Source organism: Schistocerca nitens, chromosome 6 (genome assembly GCF_023898315.1).
Source record: "Schistocerca nitens isolate TAMUIC-IGC-003100 chromosome 6, iqSchNite1.1, whole genome shotgun sequence".
NCBI classification, from domain to species: Eukaryota; Metazoa; Arthropoda; class Insecta; order Orthoptera; family Acrididae; genus Schistocerca; species Schistocerca nitens.
In genome coordinates this window covers 662,641,783-662,660,553 of record NC_064619.1, presented here as the reverse complement: position 1 = coordinate 662,660,553, position 18,771 = coordinate 662,641,783, and the positions used below count along the sequence as shown (strand labels likewise).

At 43.7% G+C, this 18,771-nt stretch overlaps 1 protein-coding gene across 2 annotated transcripts in view; it reads right to left on the bottom strand.

Annotated features, from left to right (window-relative positions):
- LOC126262208 (RNA 3'-terminal phosphate cyclase) overlaps positions 1-18,771 on the bottom strand; it is an 82,616-nt gene that overhangs the window by 35,324 nt on the left and 28,521 nt on the right. For both annotated transcript variants that reach the window (XM_049958632.1, XM_049958633.1), the window contains exon 4: positions 3,312-3,435. In XM_049958632.1, the coding sequence (XP_049814589.1) occupies positions 3,312-3,435 (124 nt within the window). The remainder of the gene's footprint in view (positions 1-3,311; positions 3,436-18,771) is intronic.

The window sequence follows — 18,771 nt, the reverse complement described above, 5'->3', positions numbered from 1 at the left end:
TCAAGATTGTGATGCGCTTTTCCTGGCCAATCATTGCTGCTGTCACACGATCTCGCCAACCAATGACGACAGATATTCAGAGCATAGGAAATGTGAAAATCACTGCAACAGCTGAATATTTCTAACAAGCACAATTACAAATTTCACTGCTGTGCATCAAACATTTCGTTGGTTATCTGACTGAATAAATGTTCCAAGCAATGGAAACTCGAAGTATGAATATTAAAAATGTAGGATAAGGTAGAACTCTACTTACTGTAAAGAGGACATGTTAAGTTGCAGACAGGCACAATTGAAAGACACTTACACTTCGGCCACAGCCTTCATCAACAAAAGATAAACACACCATTCATACACAGAAGCAGGTACCCCTCACACACCCATGACCACCACCTCCAGCATCTCTGGCCCATGCTGCTGAAGTTGGTGGTCGTGTGTGTGTGTGTGTGTGTTTTGCTGATGAATGCTATGGCTGAAAGCTTTGTGTAAGTGTGTTAATTATGCCTGTCTGGAACTTAACATGTCTTCTTTACAGTAAGTAGGTATATATCTTTCCCTAAATTGTTGAATAAATGTTCTGTTGAGCACTTTGATATTTCCACAGAATAGCCAATTATGTGTGAAATTGCTCAAGAACTCAGCTCACAGTTTTTGTTGAAGGATAATTATACTTTCTGCTATCATTATTGTGCAAAAACTTAAATAGATGTGAAAAACTAACACTGAAGCTTGGCCTTCTTTAGTGTGTGTTACCCTTTAAGACATGTCAAACACTAATGTGCCCTAAGAATTTTAAATAATGGCATAAATGGCTGGTCTTCAGGGCCCAAAATTTTTCTAAGTTGCTGGTCCTCAAAGTGTTAAGTTGTGAATGAGAGTCAAGTGCTCTGTGATTTAAGAAATTCATTGAATGTTCTCACACATAATTCATCTTTCATTAGAGGAAATTTACTTTGAAAATACCGCTTCTCAAACCAGCCCCCCCCCCCTTTCCAAATATTTTTCAGTGACCCATTAGAAATGTACTGTCTTCGTCCTACAGCCTTTTACACATTTCGCTGTCGGCAGATGCTTGTGTGTGCATTGTGTTTTGTTGTTGTAAATGGTCCATTTTCTTTGCAACTAAAGTTTTATTTTAGTGTTATTCACTCATTTATCTCTTATTGCCACAGTATTATTCTGAGTAGTAGGCTAGAGTAAAATTAGTAGTAGGCTAAAGTAAAATTCTTTGTTAGAACATCAGTTCTTACCAGTCCAAATTACAAAAAAATAGCTGAAAACAAACAATGGAAAATTCCTGGAATTCTAAAAAATTCCCAGGTTTTTCCTGGATGAAAAAATTTCTCTCTTTTTCCTGGATTTCCCTGGGCATATATCCCCTGTTATGTGTTTCTGTGTGCCACACACTATTCCTTTATGGAGAAGTGGTTGCCTTTTGTTTATTTTATGCATATTATCTACCAATTTTGATCAAAATGTTGGACCTAGAAACCGAAATATCTGAGTGGAATACAAGCAACAGAGATGCACTTTCTAAATGGGATCCCTGGGTAAGACAAGAAGGGACAAGACACAAAATGAAACAATACTAAACATGTTTCAGATCAATCCCCTAAAAGAAAACTATGGGTGGAAATTGGCTGAACTGATTTAGCCACATTAAAAGAATTGTAAAGGGAAGATTATCAAGATGAAGTGGACAGAATCTGGAAGAAGACAGACTGGAAGATCATGAACAGATGGAGAGACCTGGCGAAAGATGATCGAAACTGGAGAGGACTACAATGGAAGAAAATGCTGAATGACAATTTTAACAGGTCAGCCTCACACAAGGATGATCTATTAAAATTTTGGAATCTCTAAATACATACTCCCAATTAAATTTCACATGGTTGTATCCAACTCCCATGCCACTTTCCTTAATTTTGACCCCATCCCTACCGAGGCTCAGCTACACAATTCTGTTCACATTAAACCTACTATGAAACAACAGTATTCACATTTTGATAGCTGCCATCTTTTCCATATCAAACATTCCCTCACATACAGCCAGGCAAACATATTTGCTCTGATGCAGACTCTTTGCAGCAATACACTGCCATTCTCACCTCAGCCTTCACAGGATATAATTACCCCACAAGCCTACATCAAAAGCAGATTTCCCAGTCCACCATATCCAACCCGGGTACTGATGATCCCTCCAAAAAAACAACTTAGGAGTACACCACTAGTCTCTCAGTATTATCCTGGTCTGGAATGTATTAATCAGCTACTACAATAAGGCTATGACTTCTTAAGATCATGTCCTGAAACAAGGTCCATTCTGTCGAACATTTTGATCACCACACATCTGCCACATCCTGGTCAGACCCTATGCTCCTCCTCCACTTATTTCCCTGTGGTTCCTACCCCTCTGACAGTCCCCCCCCCCCCCTGTAAGACTTGCCCTATGCACCATTCTACCACCACCTATTCTAGAATTGTAACTGGCAAAACATTATCAAAGGGAGAGCCACATGTGGAATGACACACGCCATGTACCACCTGTTATGTAAGTATGTGTCAGCCTTCTACATCAGTATTACTACCACCAAGTTATCAGATAGGATGAATGGCCGTAGAAGGTTTATACTGGCAACGCACAATATCCTATCGTAGTGCATGCTCTACAACATGATAGTCATGATACTGCTGCCTGTTTCATCCCTTGTGCCATCTGGATTCTTCTGACACCAGTTTCTCAGAACTATACAGGTGGGAACTGGTGTTACAAAATGTCCTTGGATCTAGTCACCCACCTGACCTAACGTTCTCAGTATTTATTATCAGTAGGTCTTCTTTACTGACCTGTCAATCCCCACCTCCCATCCCACATGTCTGCTATGTATAATGCACTTTGCTTTCTACTCTTAATAACACTTGCACAACGCTTTGTCAGTAATCTCCTTCTACCTCATTACCCTGCCTTCCATCTTTAACCTCTCAGGCTTTCAAATCTCATTTGGTACAGTCCCAATTATCAGTTTTTCCTTCTCATCCCATCTGGTTCTGGGTGACTTTTCTGCAACTTTCCTTATTTACTTGACTGCATCAGTCCCTTTATTTCATCACTCTTCCTTCCCCTTCAACCTTTCTGTCAGAAGAAGGAGCCACTGACTCCGAAAGCTTGCACACTTCTGTAGCTTCTGTGAGTATTTTCTCCTGCTGCTGCTTGGTGAGTAGATTTTTCTACTGATTTATTTTGTATCACATGTGGAAAATGTATTCACTTTACTGTCTGCAGAATAAGTTCTGTAGTAATGTCAACTTACCTCAGTGGTATAGTCAAACTGAGGCGCCATCTCAGCGTTGGTCCCTCCTCTCAACTGAAGAATGGTAGTAGTTGTTGAGAACAGAGCACACGGCAATGCCACCTGAATCAGCAGACCAACACTCCTGCAATGGCATTCATCTGTACCAATGTCCTTTAGCTCTGACTATGAAATGCAATACACTTAAATGAAATCTGATAATTCAGCTTCCAGACCTAGGCATAAATTTAAAAACACTCCAAGACGCATTTCACACTTGTCCAGCAGCCCTCTACACAGTACTGTGCACACGGCCATGGTATGGAGAGCCCTACACAGCCTTTCACATCTACATGGCATGAGCCGTTGCCATCCAAACAGCAAACAGCACTCGTGGAACTGCCGAGCACTCCCATTGCAATGGAAACCTGCCATTTCACTAGCATTGTGACCTGTGGGGTAGTTGCTTAGGGAACATTGATGCCTTCACATCTTTCTGCCACAGCATGGAGGACTGAGGCCACAACAAGGTGCAGATCAGTTACTCTGTTCTAAGGTTATTTGGCGTTCTTTTTGTTTTCATAACTTCTCGTAGGCCTACATACAGCTTCAAAAACGGACATCAAGCAATTAATTTCTGTAATAGAAAAATGGCCAGTTTTATAGGACAAAAGCCTAGAAAATTATAAGGATAGGTTTCATAAGAAATTGTGTGGATCAGTGTACTCAAGGTATTAAGTGGATCATTTCATAACATGAATACAGTAATGTGAGTACAGTAAGTTGTCCAATCACTTGAAGAGGTTTTATTGTACCTTTTCAAAAACATATTTACACTGAATGGAACAAAAAACTATACTTTAGAAAACTGCCAGTTTACAGAACCAACTGAAGTTGAAAAGTAATCCAACATTATGTTCCTCTCATTATTTGCTAAAATTTCACCATATACCTGTTTCATTGCCTGTGCCTGAAGCCCAATTACTGATAACATATCTTTGGTTTCAAAGCCACCTCTGCCATGCCCAAAGTTATGCAAAAGTGACACAGGCTTTTATATCTACAGGATAAATCAGGGTCCAAGTTCAAAGATATTTGAGAAATTCTTCATTTGTTGCTCAGTATTAAATGTAAAGAAAATCAACTGCTTTTGAAACTTCTGAATAATATTTTTTTATACCTCTGTTCCTGCAGTAGTTGGTTACCCAATTAATTATGATGTGCTGAGCACAAATTATTAAGACCTTGCCATATGCTGAAATAGTATTTTTATTCTATTTTATTTTATTTATGTGATGGCAACAGTCAATATTTGTATGGGCTGAATATATTTCTTTAAGAACACATTCATGCACTGTAACGAATCCTTCTGTCTCTCATGTAGTTCAATGAATGTTGATATTATACTCAATCATAATGGCAGAACTACTCAGGATCACTGTAGAGCTCTTGAAATTGAGTATGAAATGTCAGCATTCATTTTTAAATTAATTCAATGAATGAACTGTATTCTGTTTCCCCTTTTTAAGCAAAGATAAACTAAAACCCATGATAGCATCTGTTTATTTTTCATTTCATTGGGGTTGTGCCAAGACACTGGGAAAGAAGAAGAAGAAGAAGAAGAAGATGGAGGAAGTTAATGGGCCATGCCATGTACAACAGCATCTGGATAAATCTGAACCACCATGGCAGCATGCCATGTACACAGTGGAATAGAGACAGTTGCCAACAAAGTGTGAAACGGGCCTATCACAGCTCAATTAATTTCAATACAACTATTGTGCAGATAGTTCAACAACAAAGACTGTACATAAATTTATTTTATTGTTCATACAACAAACAGCAGCAACATATATTTACACATTGGACAGAATCATAAAACACCACCAATCTTCGATTACATACCTAGTGTATAACAATAATGAAAATTCCTGGGTGGACCAAAATGTAAAATAAAGGAAAGGAAACCACTCATCTGACAGACTGGTGTTTGGAGGTGCGGAGTGTAGACGCATGTAACAGTGTTCACGGTGCCCGCACTTACGCACTCCATACATCCATCCACTATAGGTAAGTGGCTGCCTTTTTCTACGTGTACTAATATTAAACTTGAGAATACATTTCATGCAACAACGAGATGTATTTCCTGCTTTCTTTGTATGTAAAAAACTGAAAGAAAATTTAATCCAGGAATAAAAAGTAAAGTTTACCAGTACCCCTGTCTCAAATTATATTGAAGCATTAAGCAAGCTTTTCCATTCATTATGGCTTGCACTTATGAATGATTATGAAATCTTTGATACTTTATGTGTAATTTATGACACTAAAGCAATGTATACCTGACCAACAGAAAATTAGGTTGGTTGGTTTTGGGGAAGGAGACCAGACAGCGTGGTCATCGATCTCATCGGATTGGGGAAGGATGGGGAAGGAAGTCGGCCGTGCCCTTTCAGAGGAACCATCCCGGCATGTGCCTGGAGTGATTTAGGGAAATCACGGAAAACCTAAATCAGGATGGCCGGACGCGGGATTGAACCGTCGTCCTCCTGAATGCAAGAAAATTAGGAAACACTGTTCTACACACTACCATCTTTCTCCGTATGTCAGTACCCTTTGTTTTCGTAAATTTCATCAAGTCTTTAACTCCACTGCAATTCTCCTAACTTTTCTCTGTCTCTTACATATTGCATAACGAAATATTCTCTCAAGTCTTACAAAAGTACAGAATTAAACATATTACAAATTATACAAAAAAGATCAAAATCAGAAATATAATAGCTAACAGTGTTTGTACTATCCTGGAATATAAGACTGCAATATTACACAAATCTGTGCGTGTCAGCCATGAAAACTATACGTTATGAGACACCACTTGCGATGACACAATCTGAGTTACACCAAAACAATATTTTTTACTACAATTTCATAGCAACTGCATCTGAATCATTTATATTGACATGCGGTTTGTCAACAACAATGTTGTCCACAATTGCAACTTTAACGATACAGAAAAACATTGGTAACTTTCTCCATAATGTACCAAAGCATCTCTCGTGTCCAAATATGAAGAATACACTATGTTTGTTATCTAGAAAAATATCCTGTTTGCACAGTTATTAAGCTGAAAATGATGAGCAAGATACACATGACTTTCTGCTGGTGATGTTTAGTATCAATGCTTACATGTGAAACTAATATGTCTGCACTTCAGGCCTAGTACAAAAGTATGTAAAATAGATTAAAATTAACACACATTGAATAGAGTCAAGATCTACATACAAACTATACAAACCACTGAAAGTGTGCGGCAGAGGGTATTTCCCACTGCATCACCTACTATATCTTCTTCTCAGTGGAGTGTGGAAAGAACAACCACTTAAATGCTTTGTGTGTGTGTGTGTGTGTGTGTGTGTGTGTGTGTGTGTGTGTGTGTGTGAGGGGGGGGCATGCGGCATGCAGTGAGGAGGGGGAGCGAGGGGGGGGGAGGGAGAATGGGGTTTGCACACCTCAATTAGTGTAATTTTGTCTTTGCTGCTCCTATGAGTCATAGATGGCTGTAGTACATTTGCACATTTCTCATTTAATATTGGTGTTTAAAATTTTTAAGTAGGTTTTCACTCCAGCATTCAAAAATGATATCATACATTTGTTCAGATTTAACTTTTCAAATGGATAAAAATGCACTTAAAAAAATAAAAAAAATAAAAAATCTGATTTTTAGATTATGCAGCAGCAGCAACAACTTGTGTATTAAAACTTTGTGACTTCCAGGTAATAAATTAAGAGATACCATCATACCAAATTCACGAAAACTGTATGAACTTTCTTCTGTATCTACATAGATACTCTGCAAGCTATTGTACAGTGGATGGCGGCTGGTACCCCATACCACCACTAGTCATTTACTTTCCTGTTCCATTCGCAAATAGGGCGAGGGAAAAAATGACTGTCTATATGCCTCCATATCTTATCTTCGTGGTCCTTAAATGCAATGTACGTTGGCAGCATAGAATCATTTGGCAGTCAGCTTCAAATGCCGGTTCTCTCAATAACCATCCCTCCAGGGATTCCCATTTGAGTGCCTGAAGCATCTTTGTAACACTTACGTGTTGTTCAAACCTACCAGTAACAAATGTAACAGCCTGCCTCCAAATTGCTTTAATGTCTTCCTCCAGTCCGACCCAGTATGGATCCCAAACACTCTAGCAGTACTCAGGAATAGGTCACACCAGTGTCCTGTTTTTTTTTTCTTTTTTTTTTTCTTTTCTTTTTAGGGTGCAAAAAAACAACTGGGGTCATACATGCTCAAGTCAAAACGATAGAACACAAACACAGAGAGGAGTTAAATGACTATACATCAGTCCCAATTGAGAGAATAGTAGACAGCTTAAAACAAGCATATGGAAAAAGGGCTAAAAACACCATTCAGAAATGGAGGTCCAAAACTAAAAATTAATGGCCTTTGCCACATTGCTTTGGTGGATAAAAAGCAAAACGCGGATGACAGCCCATGTGTCATTCGTTAAAACGGCTGATAAATAAGATGGCAAACCCTAGCTGGAGCGTAAATGGTTAAAACAGGGGCATTCCAGCAGGAAGTGGCGGACAGTTAAAATTTGGGCGCAATGTGTACAAAGTGGTGGGGTAGCACCACTTAGCAAATGACGATGGTTAAAAAGGCAGTGCCGAATATGCAGCCAACTTAAAATAATCTTCTCCCTACAGGAGGACCAAGAGGTGGTCGTCCAAGGTTCTGGGAGAGGCTTAATAAGACTAAGCTTATTCCCATGAAGGGAGGACCATTGGCAATGCCCAAGAGACACCACCTCCTGACAGATGGCAACGCAGAGATCACTGGAGGGAATATAGGTACTCGCGGGCTGAGGTGAGAGGACTGCAATCTTGGCAGCAGCGTCAGCAGCCTTGTTTCCTGGCAGACCGACATGAGAAGGAACCCACATAAACATCACAGTGACTCCACCAAGAGTGAGCAAGTGACAGTTTTCCTGGACCTGCTGCACTGAGGGACGAGCAGTGTACAGTGCACAGAGACTTCGGAGGACACTGAGTGAGTCTGAGCAAAGGACACAATTGGAATGCCTGTGTCATCGGATGTACTCTGTGGCCTGATACAAGGCAAAGAGCTCAGCTGTAAATACTGAGAAGCATGCGGGAAGCCGATATCAAAAGACATGGGTGCCAATGAATGTGGCACACCCGACCCCACGGTCAGTCCAAGAAGAGCCATCAGTGTATACAAAGGTACTATCACCAAGTTCCATGCAAAGATCGCGAAACTGAAGGCGATAGATTGAGGCTGGAGAAGTGTCCCTAGGAAGCGAATGAAGGCCAAGGTCAACATGGGCCACTTCACGAAGCGAAGGTGGTGAAAGGTTCACATCCACTGGGAAAGCTGCAGGTAGTGTGTAAGCAAGCTGCCGTAGCAAGTGGTGAAGGCAGACTGCAGGAGGTAACAGAAGAGGGATGAGCCCCATACTGACGATCGAAGGAATCATCAGAAGAGGAGGCATAGCAGGTGTGGCCACACGGCAGTCGAACGGCATGCATACCTGCTGAGGAGAAAGTCGTCATGTTAAAACAGTGGTAGTTCAGCAGCTTCAGCATACAGACTCTCAACCTGGCTGGTGTAAAAGGTGCCCATGGCCAAACAGAAGCCGTGATGGTGCTGATACGGCATATGAGGGATGAGTGTGCAGATGCATAAACAAAGCATCCACAGTACAGTTTTGAATGGACAAAGGACCAGTACAAACGGAGAATGATGGTTCTATCAGCACCACAGGAAGTACCATTGAGGACATGTTGGAGATTGAGGGACTGCGTACAGCAGGCTGCCAGAGGGGAGGACCAAGGTTTGCTATCGAGCATGAGCCCCAGAAATTTTGTAGTTTCAATGAACAGAAGGGTAACAGGCCCAAGATGTAGAGATGGTAGGAGAAACCATTTGCACTGCCAGAAATTCATAGACATTTTTGTCAGGGGAAAAGCAAAAGCCATTGGCGATGCTCCAGGAGTGAAGACAATCAAGACAGCGCTGAAGACTCTGCTCAGTGAGAGAGGTCCGTGGATAACTGCAATAGAGGGCAAAATCATCAACAAAAAGAGATCCCGAGATGCCCGACGGGAGACAGGCCATTATAGGGTTACTGGCAATAGCAAAGAGAGGACGACGCTCAGGACAGAACCCTGAGGCACACCGTTTTCCTGGATAAAGGTGTCCGACAAGGCAGAACCCACACGCACCTTGAAAACTCTGTCTTGTAGAAATGCCTGAAGAAAACAGGTCAAGTGCCCATGGAAGCCCCACGTGTAAAGAGTATGGAGGATACCAGTTATCTAGCAGGTGTCGTAGGCATTCTCCAAATTGAAAAACACATCCACAGTCTGGGATTTCCGCAGAAAACAATTCATGACATAGGTGGACAAAGTAACGAGATGGTCAACTGCAGAACTCGGTGCTCGAAATCCACACTGTGCATTCGTTAGTAAATGGCAAGACTCAAGCCACCATACCAGCCAGGCACGAATCATACGTTCCATCACCTTGCAAACGCATCTGGTAAGAGGCGGGGCAGTCGCTAGAAGGAAGGTTTTTGTCCTTACCGGGCTTAGGTATGGGTATGACGGTGGCTTCACTCCAGCGTCCAGGAAATGTGCCCTTTGCCCAGATGCAGTTGTAAGTGTTAAGCATTAAGTGCTCGCCCTGCAGGAGAAAGGTGCTTCAACATCTGAATGTGGATGATGTCTGGTCCTGGGGTGGAGCATCGGAGTGAACTGAGAGCAAGATCTAGCTCCCTCACAGTAAAGGCGGCATTGTGGCGCTCACGATTCAGAGAAGAGAAGGGTATCGCCCAAGCTCCTCCACTCATTTCCGATGGAGGAAGGCAGGCTGACAGTGGGAAGAGCTCAAAACATCCACAAAATGGCAGCCCAAGGTGTTGGAGATAGCAATAGGGTCCACGATGACATCGTCAGCGACTGTCCATCGGAAATTGAGGATTGGATCTTGGTTCTAGATAGCTGTTGAAGGTTGGCCCACACGCCAGAGGAAGCTGTGGAACTGTTTAAAAAAACTAGTGAAAGAAATCCAGCTAGCTCTTTTGCTATCCTGAAGAACGCAACGACACTTTGCACGCATCTGTTTATAACGAATGCAATTTGCCAGTGTAGGGTGGCGGTTAAAAATGCGGAGAGCACATCTACGTGCGCGAATTGTGTCGCGGCATGCCTCAGTCCACCAAGGGACTGGGACACGACATAGTAGAGAGGAAGTGCAGGGGGATGGAACTTTCTGCAGCAGTAAGGATAACGTTTGTGAGATATTCGACCTGGCCATCACAGCTGGAGAAATCTTGTTCTTCGAAGTTCGCCAGGGAGGAGTAGAGCTGCCAGTCAGCCTTAGGAATCTGCCATTTAGCCGTGCACGTGGATGGGGTAGGAGTCAGCAAATGGATAGCACACGGGAAATGGTCGCTAGAGTAGGTGTCCGAAAGAACAGACCACTCAAGACGATGGGCAAGCTGGGCAGTGCAGTAGGATAGGTCCAAATGGGAATAGATGTGCAATGAGTCAGAAAGGAAAGTGGATACTTCAGTGATAAGGCAGAAGAGGTTAAATTGTTTAAGAACGTCAGCCAAGAGGGCACCTCTCTGACAGGTTCTGGGAGAACTCCAAAGGGGATTATGTACATTAAAGTCACCGAGTAGCGAAAAATGGGGGAGGTAGCTCCCAATACGTTGAAGGAAGTCTGCCCCGGTGACAGTGAATGAGGGAGGGACATATATATGTAGTACAGAGGGGAAATGTCGGGTGGGGAAGAAAAAGGCAAACTGAAACAGCTTGAAGATTGGCAGTCAGAGAGATGGGTTGACTACGAATATCATCCCATATGAACAGCATGATGCCCTCATGAGAGGGAATGCCGACCTCAGGGGGAAGGTCAAAATGAATCGGTAAGAAATGTGAAAGCTCAAAGCAGCCGTGAGAGCGCAATTTCGTTTCTTGACGGCAGAGTACAAGGGGATGCTGTGACGCTAAAAGCAGCCGTAAATCCTCGCCGTGGGACCGAAGGCCACAAATGTTCCATTGGAGGAGAGTCATGATGAGGAAGAGACGTAGGGGTGTCACCTTGGCGGCTGACAGCTGGGGAAGAGGTGCTACTACAGGGCACAGAAGCAGGAGCTGTGTAGCTGGTGGTTTCGCCCCTTGAGGCAAGAGTTTGACAGCTTGTTGCACAGCTGGACGAGGGGATGACAATGCTACCTTGACACTGGGCGATTTCACAACCTCAGAGCTGAATTGGAGGTCACATGTCTGGTGGCCATGTCCTTCATGGAGCAAGAGGTAACAAGAACAGAACTATAGGTACCAGACGGGAGAACGCAGGGTTTGCAACTAGCCACTAACTTGCAAGCAACTGGATAAGGCACCTTTTCCTTTACTCCGATCTCTTGAACAGCCCACTCAGCAAGATACAATGGACACTCCCGAGAGGAGGCGGCATGGCCGCTGTCCTGTATGTGGCCTCCTTACACTTTTTCCTAAAATTCTCCCAATAAACTGAAGTCAAACATTCGCCTTCCCTACCACTGTTCTCACATGCTCGTTCCGTCATTTTGCAGTGTTACACCCAGATATTTAAATGACCTGACTGTGTCAAACAGGACCCTAGTAATACTTTATCTGAACATTACAGATTTGATATCAATCACATTAACTTACATTTTTCCACATTTAGGGCTAGCTCCCATTCATCACACCAACTGGAAATTTTGTCTAAGTCATCTTGTATCTTCCTACAGTCACTCAACTTTGACACCTTATTGTACACCAAGGCAAATTCAGCAAACAACCACAGATTGCTGTCCACCCTATCAACCAAATCATTTATGTATATACAGGCAACAACAGTGGTCCTATCACATTTCCCTTAGGCACCCCTGATGATACCTTCCTCTCTGATGAACACTTGACGACAACGTACTGGGGTCTATTATTTAAGAAGTTTTCGAGCTACTCACATATCTGAACTTATTCCATATGCTCATACCTTCGTTAACAGCCTGCAATGGGGCAGAGTGTCAAATGCTTTCTGAAAATCTAGAAATAAGGAATCTGCCTGTTGCCTTTCATCCACAGTTCACAGTCTATCATGTGAGTAAAGACCAAGCTTAATTTCGCATGAGCGATGCTTTCTCAGTCTCACAAAAATTTATTATATTCGAACTGAGATTATGTTCAAGAACTCTGCAGCAAACAGAAGTTACGGGTATTGGTCTGTAATTTTGCGGGTATGTTCTTTTACCATTCTTGTTTACTGGAGTCATCTCTGCCTTACACTGAAAGAGAACCAGTCACAGCATTAACATAATATTGCTGATTCATAGACGCACATGTGTATTTGTGTCTGTTCAATTGCTCTTGGTCTAACACCATCACTTTATAATGAGAACATAAATGTTTATGTGCCGGCAACCAGTGGTTCATTTTTTCTGAACCTTCAATTTTATGTCTGTCAGAAAGTACTACACACAGTTATAGTATCAGGTCGACTTATCACAAGAAGAGAAATGCAATTACAGTTCTGAACTTCATGTTTGGACTTCAATAAACCGAAGTGCACATTTTTTCTGCATTGATTTGCATTACTCACGCATTATATGTCACAGCTGTTTGTAAAAAGGTCATTGACAGCACAATTGTCCTGCAGATAATATTCGTCATTATGGAATTTTGCTTAAAAAAGATTGACTGCGTTGCAGGTCCCCCTCTCTACTTGAACACAATATTTAGCACATTCTAAGAGGTGCTGGTAAGTCCTTTGGTTTCTCTAGTTAAAATGACTGTAGACTAGTCCTGAATTTTTGCTATTAATCCTTTACATTATATGTGACAGTACCTGTATAGAGGTAACACTGGTTTTTATATTTTGTGGCGCAAGAATGTAGATAATACACAGAGTCGTGCTGTGATTAAGTATCTTTCTTCAAAGGGAACAATGGGCAAACAAACTTATGATAATTTTATTTGATTATGGTTTTAAGGGCCAAAACTGCTATAGTCATAAGCGCACATTCTGTGGCATAGAGAAGGGTAAAAAACCAACATTTAAATCGGGAGCAAAACTCAAGGAGGAAGGAAACTGAAAACGGAAGCTAATCTTAGAAAAGTGCTTTTGAAGGGGGTTTGTTTTCCCCGAAAAGAGCCTCAAATCACCAATGTCATCCCACTAATGCTTACAGACTCAAGGACATGATCGGCTGAGCATGTCATCTGCTAAAACGGAAGATATATCAAGTGACAGCTGTAAATGGGCACGTAGTGGATTAAAATAGGGACACTAAAGTAAAAGGTGTCTCACCATCCGTGATTAAGACCAGTGGGAAGAAAGCAGGGAAGATCACCAATTAAAAGATGTTGATGGCTAAAAAGACAGTGCCCAATCTGGAGTCAAGTTAAAATTACCTCCTCCCGATGATGAGGCCAGGAGGAAGAGATCCAAGCAAGGGGAAGAGGTTTTATGTCCCGCAATTTACTATCCTGAAGTGCAGACCAAGTTGTGTGCCACAAAAGAGCAACACAAAGACATAAAACGCTCCGTAGATTGGCAAACGGAACCATGCAAACAGCAAGCCGAGGATGAGAGACAGCAGCGTTTGCCGCTATATCGGCTGCCTTATTTCCACAGATATTAACATGCCCTAGTATTCAGAGGAATGCCACAGAGATGGCCCCCTCAAGTGGAGCATGTGAAGGCAGTCCTGAATCAGGTGGACCAGGGGGTGGACGGGATAAAGAGCTTGGAGACTGAAGAGATCTGAGCGCATCCAAGAATATAATATACCGTATCCGCTGATGGCGATGGATGTATTTGACAACCTGGATAACAGTGTAAAGCTCTGCAGTAAAAACCGAACATTGGTTGGGAAGCCAAAATCTAATAGGGGTGTCGTCAATAATGTAGGCACTCCCGACACCAAACGTGGTCTTGGGGCTGTCAGTGTAATGTGGCATCCTCAATTTGTGCCCATAGAGCAGCAAATGCCCGACAATAAACTATGGGGGGGGGGGGGGGTGGTACTATCCTTGGGAAGCTGAAAGGTCACAGAGAAGACAGGTCCAGGGGCGAAGCCAAGGTGGCAGCGTACCCCCAGTTGTGAAGCAAGTTTCACGAAATTGGAAGGAAAGGGAATGCAGCATTTGACAGAAGCGGACTCCCGGTGGTAGGAGAGAGGAAGGGCGGCCTGCATACCCTAAATCCAAGGAGGAGTTGAAAAAAAGGACATGGGTTGGATGAGCAGGCATGGAAGACAGATGACTAGCATAATGACTCAGAAGGACAGCTCACTGATTGGACATTGGAGGTTCAGCAGTCTCAGTGTAAAGGATCTTTACGGGGCTGGTGTATAAAGCTCTAGACACTAAATGCAATCCATCATGGTGGTGGACAGAGTCTAGGCACTGAAGAACCGACTGCCATGCAGAGTAGACCAGGCTTCCAGAGTCCAATTTCGAGCGCACTAAGGTGCGATATAGGAGATGGAGAACCACTCTGTCCACTCCCAAGGAGATACCACTCAGAACACCGAGGGTGTTGAGGGATTGCCGACAGCGAGCTGAAAGATATGAAACGTGAGAAGACCAGCACAGTTTTCTGTCAAACTTCAGTTCCAAGAATTTGGCAACAGCTTCGAATGGAAGGGCAAGTGCGCCTAGATGTAGGGAATGTGGATAAAACTCTGTACGATGCCAAAAACTGACACAGACGATCTTACTGGGAGAAAACTTGCAGCCGGTTTCGATGCTCCATGAGTGGAGGTGATCGACACATCCTGGAAGACGTCATTGGAGAAGTCTGGCCCATTGAGAGCTGTATTAGATGCAGAATTGCTGACAAAGAGGGAGCCCGAGACATTGGGAAGGAGACAATCCATAATTGGATTTATGGTGGTGGCAAACAGAACAACATTTAGCGTGGAGCCCTGGGGCACCCCGTTTTCTTGGGAGAAGATACCAGATAGAGTAATGATCACCTGCACCTTAAATGTGCCCTCCGTCAAAATTCATGGATGAAAAGGGGTAGCCAACCAAGAAAGCCCCAAGAGAACAGTGTGCAGAGGATGCCTGTCCTCCAACATGTATCACGTGCCTTCTCTAGACCAAAAAATATTTCTACCGTTTGGCGATTCCTGAGAAAGTTGTTCATGATATAAGTGGAGAGAGCAATACAATGGTCAAAGCGGAACAATGCTTTCGGAAACCGTATTGGGCAGTTGTTAAAAGGTTTTGAGACTCCGGCCACCAGCCTCAAAGGAAATTTACCATACACTCCAAAACCTTACTAACACTAATCGTGAGAGAGATTGCGCAATAGCTTTTCCAGGTTTCGGAACAGGAATGACGACAGCTTCCTGCTATATTCTGGGAAAGGTACTGTCTACCCAAAGTCGGTTATAAAGGTGAAGGAGGTAGCACAGGCTAGGGCATAATAGATGCAGCAACGTTTGGACTTGGCTACCAGCCGGTCCCAGAGCAGAAGAGTGAGAGGAGGAGACTGCATGTCTAAGGTGCCGCATTAAAAAAAAGCATTATGCTTTCGCAATTTTGAGATGAAAATGCAAAATGCTCTTCTGCTACCTGCTGCTTTGGGAGAAAGGCTGGTGAGTAATTAGAAGAGCTCAAAAACTCAGCAAAGTGTCAACCCAATGAGATAGAGATTGCGACTGGGTCCACTAAGGTGTCCTGCATGACAGTTAGTCCAGAGATTGGGAAATAACTGGACGTGCCGGATAGCCGTCCGAGTAGATTCCAAACAACTGATAAGTAAGTGAAGGTATTAAAGGAGCTGGTAAAGAAATCCCAGCTAGCCTTCTTGCTATTGTGTATGATGCTACGGCATCACGCACGTAACTGCTTATAGCGGATACAGTTGGCCAATGTAGGATGGCGGTGGAAAAAACGAAGAGCACATCTCCGCTCGCATATTGCGTCACAGCACACCTCGTTCCAGCAAGGAACTTAGGGGTGCGAGAACAAAGGGAAGGTAATGAACATTCCGCTGCTGTAAGAATAACTTTTGTAACATGAGTGATCTGACTGTTGATGCTAGGGAACTGATGGTCATCAAATGTTGCCAGAAAGGAGAAAAGTGTCCAATTGGCTTGGGAAAACTTCCAACGTCTTGGGCACATTGATGGCAGTTGTGGCTGTAATCGAAGGACACATGGAAAATGGTCACTCAAATGTGTATTAGCACGAGCGAACCTTTCAAAAGCATCGAGCTAGCCGGACGTTGCCAATCAAAAGGTCCAAATGGGAGTACATTGATGTGGAGACAGACAAAAATGTAGGTTCCCCACTAATGAGGCAATCAAAATACTATTGGTGGAAGAGGTCAATCAATGGGGAACCTCTCTGACAGGAGATCCCCAAAGCGGGTAGTGGGTGTTGAATTCCCCAACCAGTAAATGGGGGGGGGGGGGGGGGGGGGGTGGAAGATGACCAAGGAGATGAAGGAGATTGGCTCTTCACATTGGTGTGGACAAAGGAATGTATAGGGTACAAAGAGAGAAGGTGAATCCAGAAAGGGAGAGACATACAGCGACAGCTTGGAAGGAACTGCGTAAGTGGATTGGGTGATAAGGAATAGTATCATGCAGGAGAATCATTAGTCCCCTGTGTGCCATAACACAAACAACAAAGGGGAGATCAAACCTGACTGACTGGAAATGTGGGAAGACAAAGCGATCTTGGGGATGTAGCTTTGTTTCCTGAAGACAGAAGACGGCGGCGTAGGATCGTAAGAGGATCGACAGTTCATCCCAATTGGAGCTAATTCCACAGATATTCCAATGGACACACACACACACACACACACACACACACACACACACACACACACACAAAAAAGCACTCACCACCGTTGCTGTCAACGTAGCGACCGCTGAGAGCCGGTGGCCGACGGTGTGGAATGGCATTCAGCTAGAGGCAGAAGATCCTTGTCCATAGGTTGTTCGGGGGCAGTTCCTGCCAGCAGAGATCAGCTGGTTGATCGGCCGCCAACGGTGAGTCTCGGCAACGCGGGTGGTGGCTGAGGGCAGCTACCACTGGATGGTGCTGGAGAAGAGACGTGCGGTGGTGGAGAAGGAGAAGAACTGTTTTTCTAATCAGCCTTCTTGGAAGCAGGACGTTAAGATGAAGTAGGAGTGGACAGTTGTGAGATCCGGGGACGTAAAAATTCTTCACGAGTAGGCACTTTTTTGGAAGTCCGGGCATCCAATTTTGGGGGCCATGATTTAGCGGGTGCTGCTGAATGTTGAGCCTTAAGAGTGAGCAGGTGATAGTGAGGACATGGAAGGGACCATCTTTGGACTGGCCAGTCTGACGACCGTGGCACCAAAGGTGAGATCGCAATTCTGCATGGCTACCGCCTTAGTAGGTCGAAGAGAGGTGAGGACAGTGCTATATTAACCCACTGGGAGCACAGTGGGTTTTCTACTGGCGAACAACTTATGAACAGCAAAGGTGTGTAGCAGTGTAGTTCAAAGCAATTTGTATGCCTGGAGGGCACTGCCTGTTTCTAACAACAAGGTGCCATTTTGTAACCAGGAACAAGACTTTACAGGACCTACAATTGTGTTGACACCTTTCTGCATAATGAAAGGGTTTACTATTGAGAAGTTTTGATCTTCGTCACACCAAGAAACAACTAGGAACTTTGGCACTGACTGTAGAATGTTCTGTGGTTGAGACTAGTCTAGCTTTCTATTGTGGGCAGAAGTTGTAGAAATAGAAGAAACCATTGCGAAAGTATCCCCCACGATTACCGGCGTCTCTGATGATGTGCTCCTTACTAGTGGGGGCCCTCTCTGAGGGCACTCCCGCCTTAGATGACTGTCTACACCTCAAGTCACACCTCCCGATAAACAGGGAGGGACCAGGGACCAATCGACAAGTTCAGAAGGTACCAGCTTGGGAAATCACCCCTCCCTGGGCCTGGCCTTTACCAGGGGTATGTATGTGTCCTGCTTGTCTACCTGGAGTGGGGAATTACGCATTACCCTGTCACCAGCTATGCATGGGAACGCATGAGTCTGCCTACAGACATGCACTGGGAGGAAAGAAAGAGAAAGGGAGGAACAAAGAAAAGGAAAGAAGAGAAGAATTCTCAAACACCACAGTGGAGAAGAAGGTAAAGAGAAGAATCTAGGAAAAGAGGACAAAGTAAGGATAGAGACGTTCCATTACAGAGGTAAAAGAAAAACCATGTCCTACATTCACATGTATCCATCTCCAGATGTAGGTGCAAAACATACTCCCAAAGAGGGTGAAGGGGAAGGGAAGGGGTGGAGGGCGGGGGGGTGGATGATCGGGGAAAGGAAGGGATGTGGAAAGGGGAGGTATGCAGCCCAGAAAGGAAAGAGAGCTGCACTAGCTCGGGCTCCCGTGCTTGCCACACATG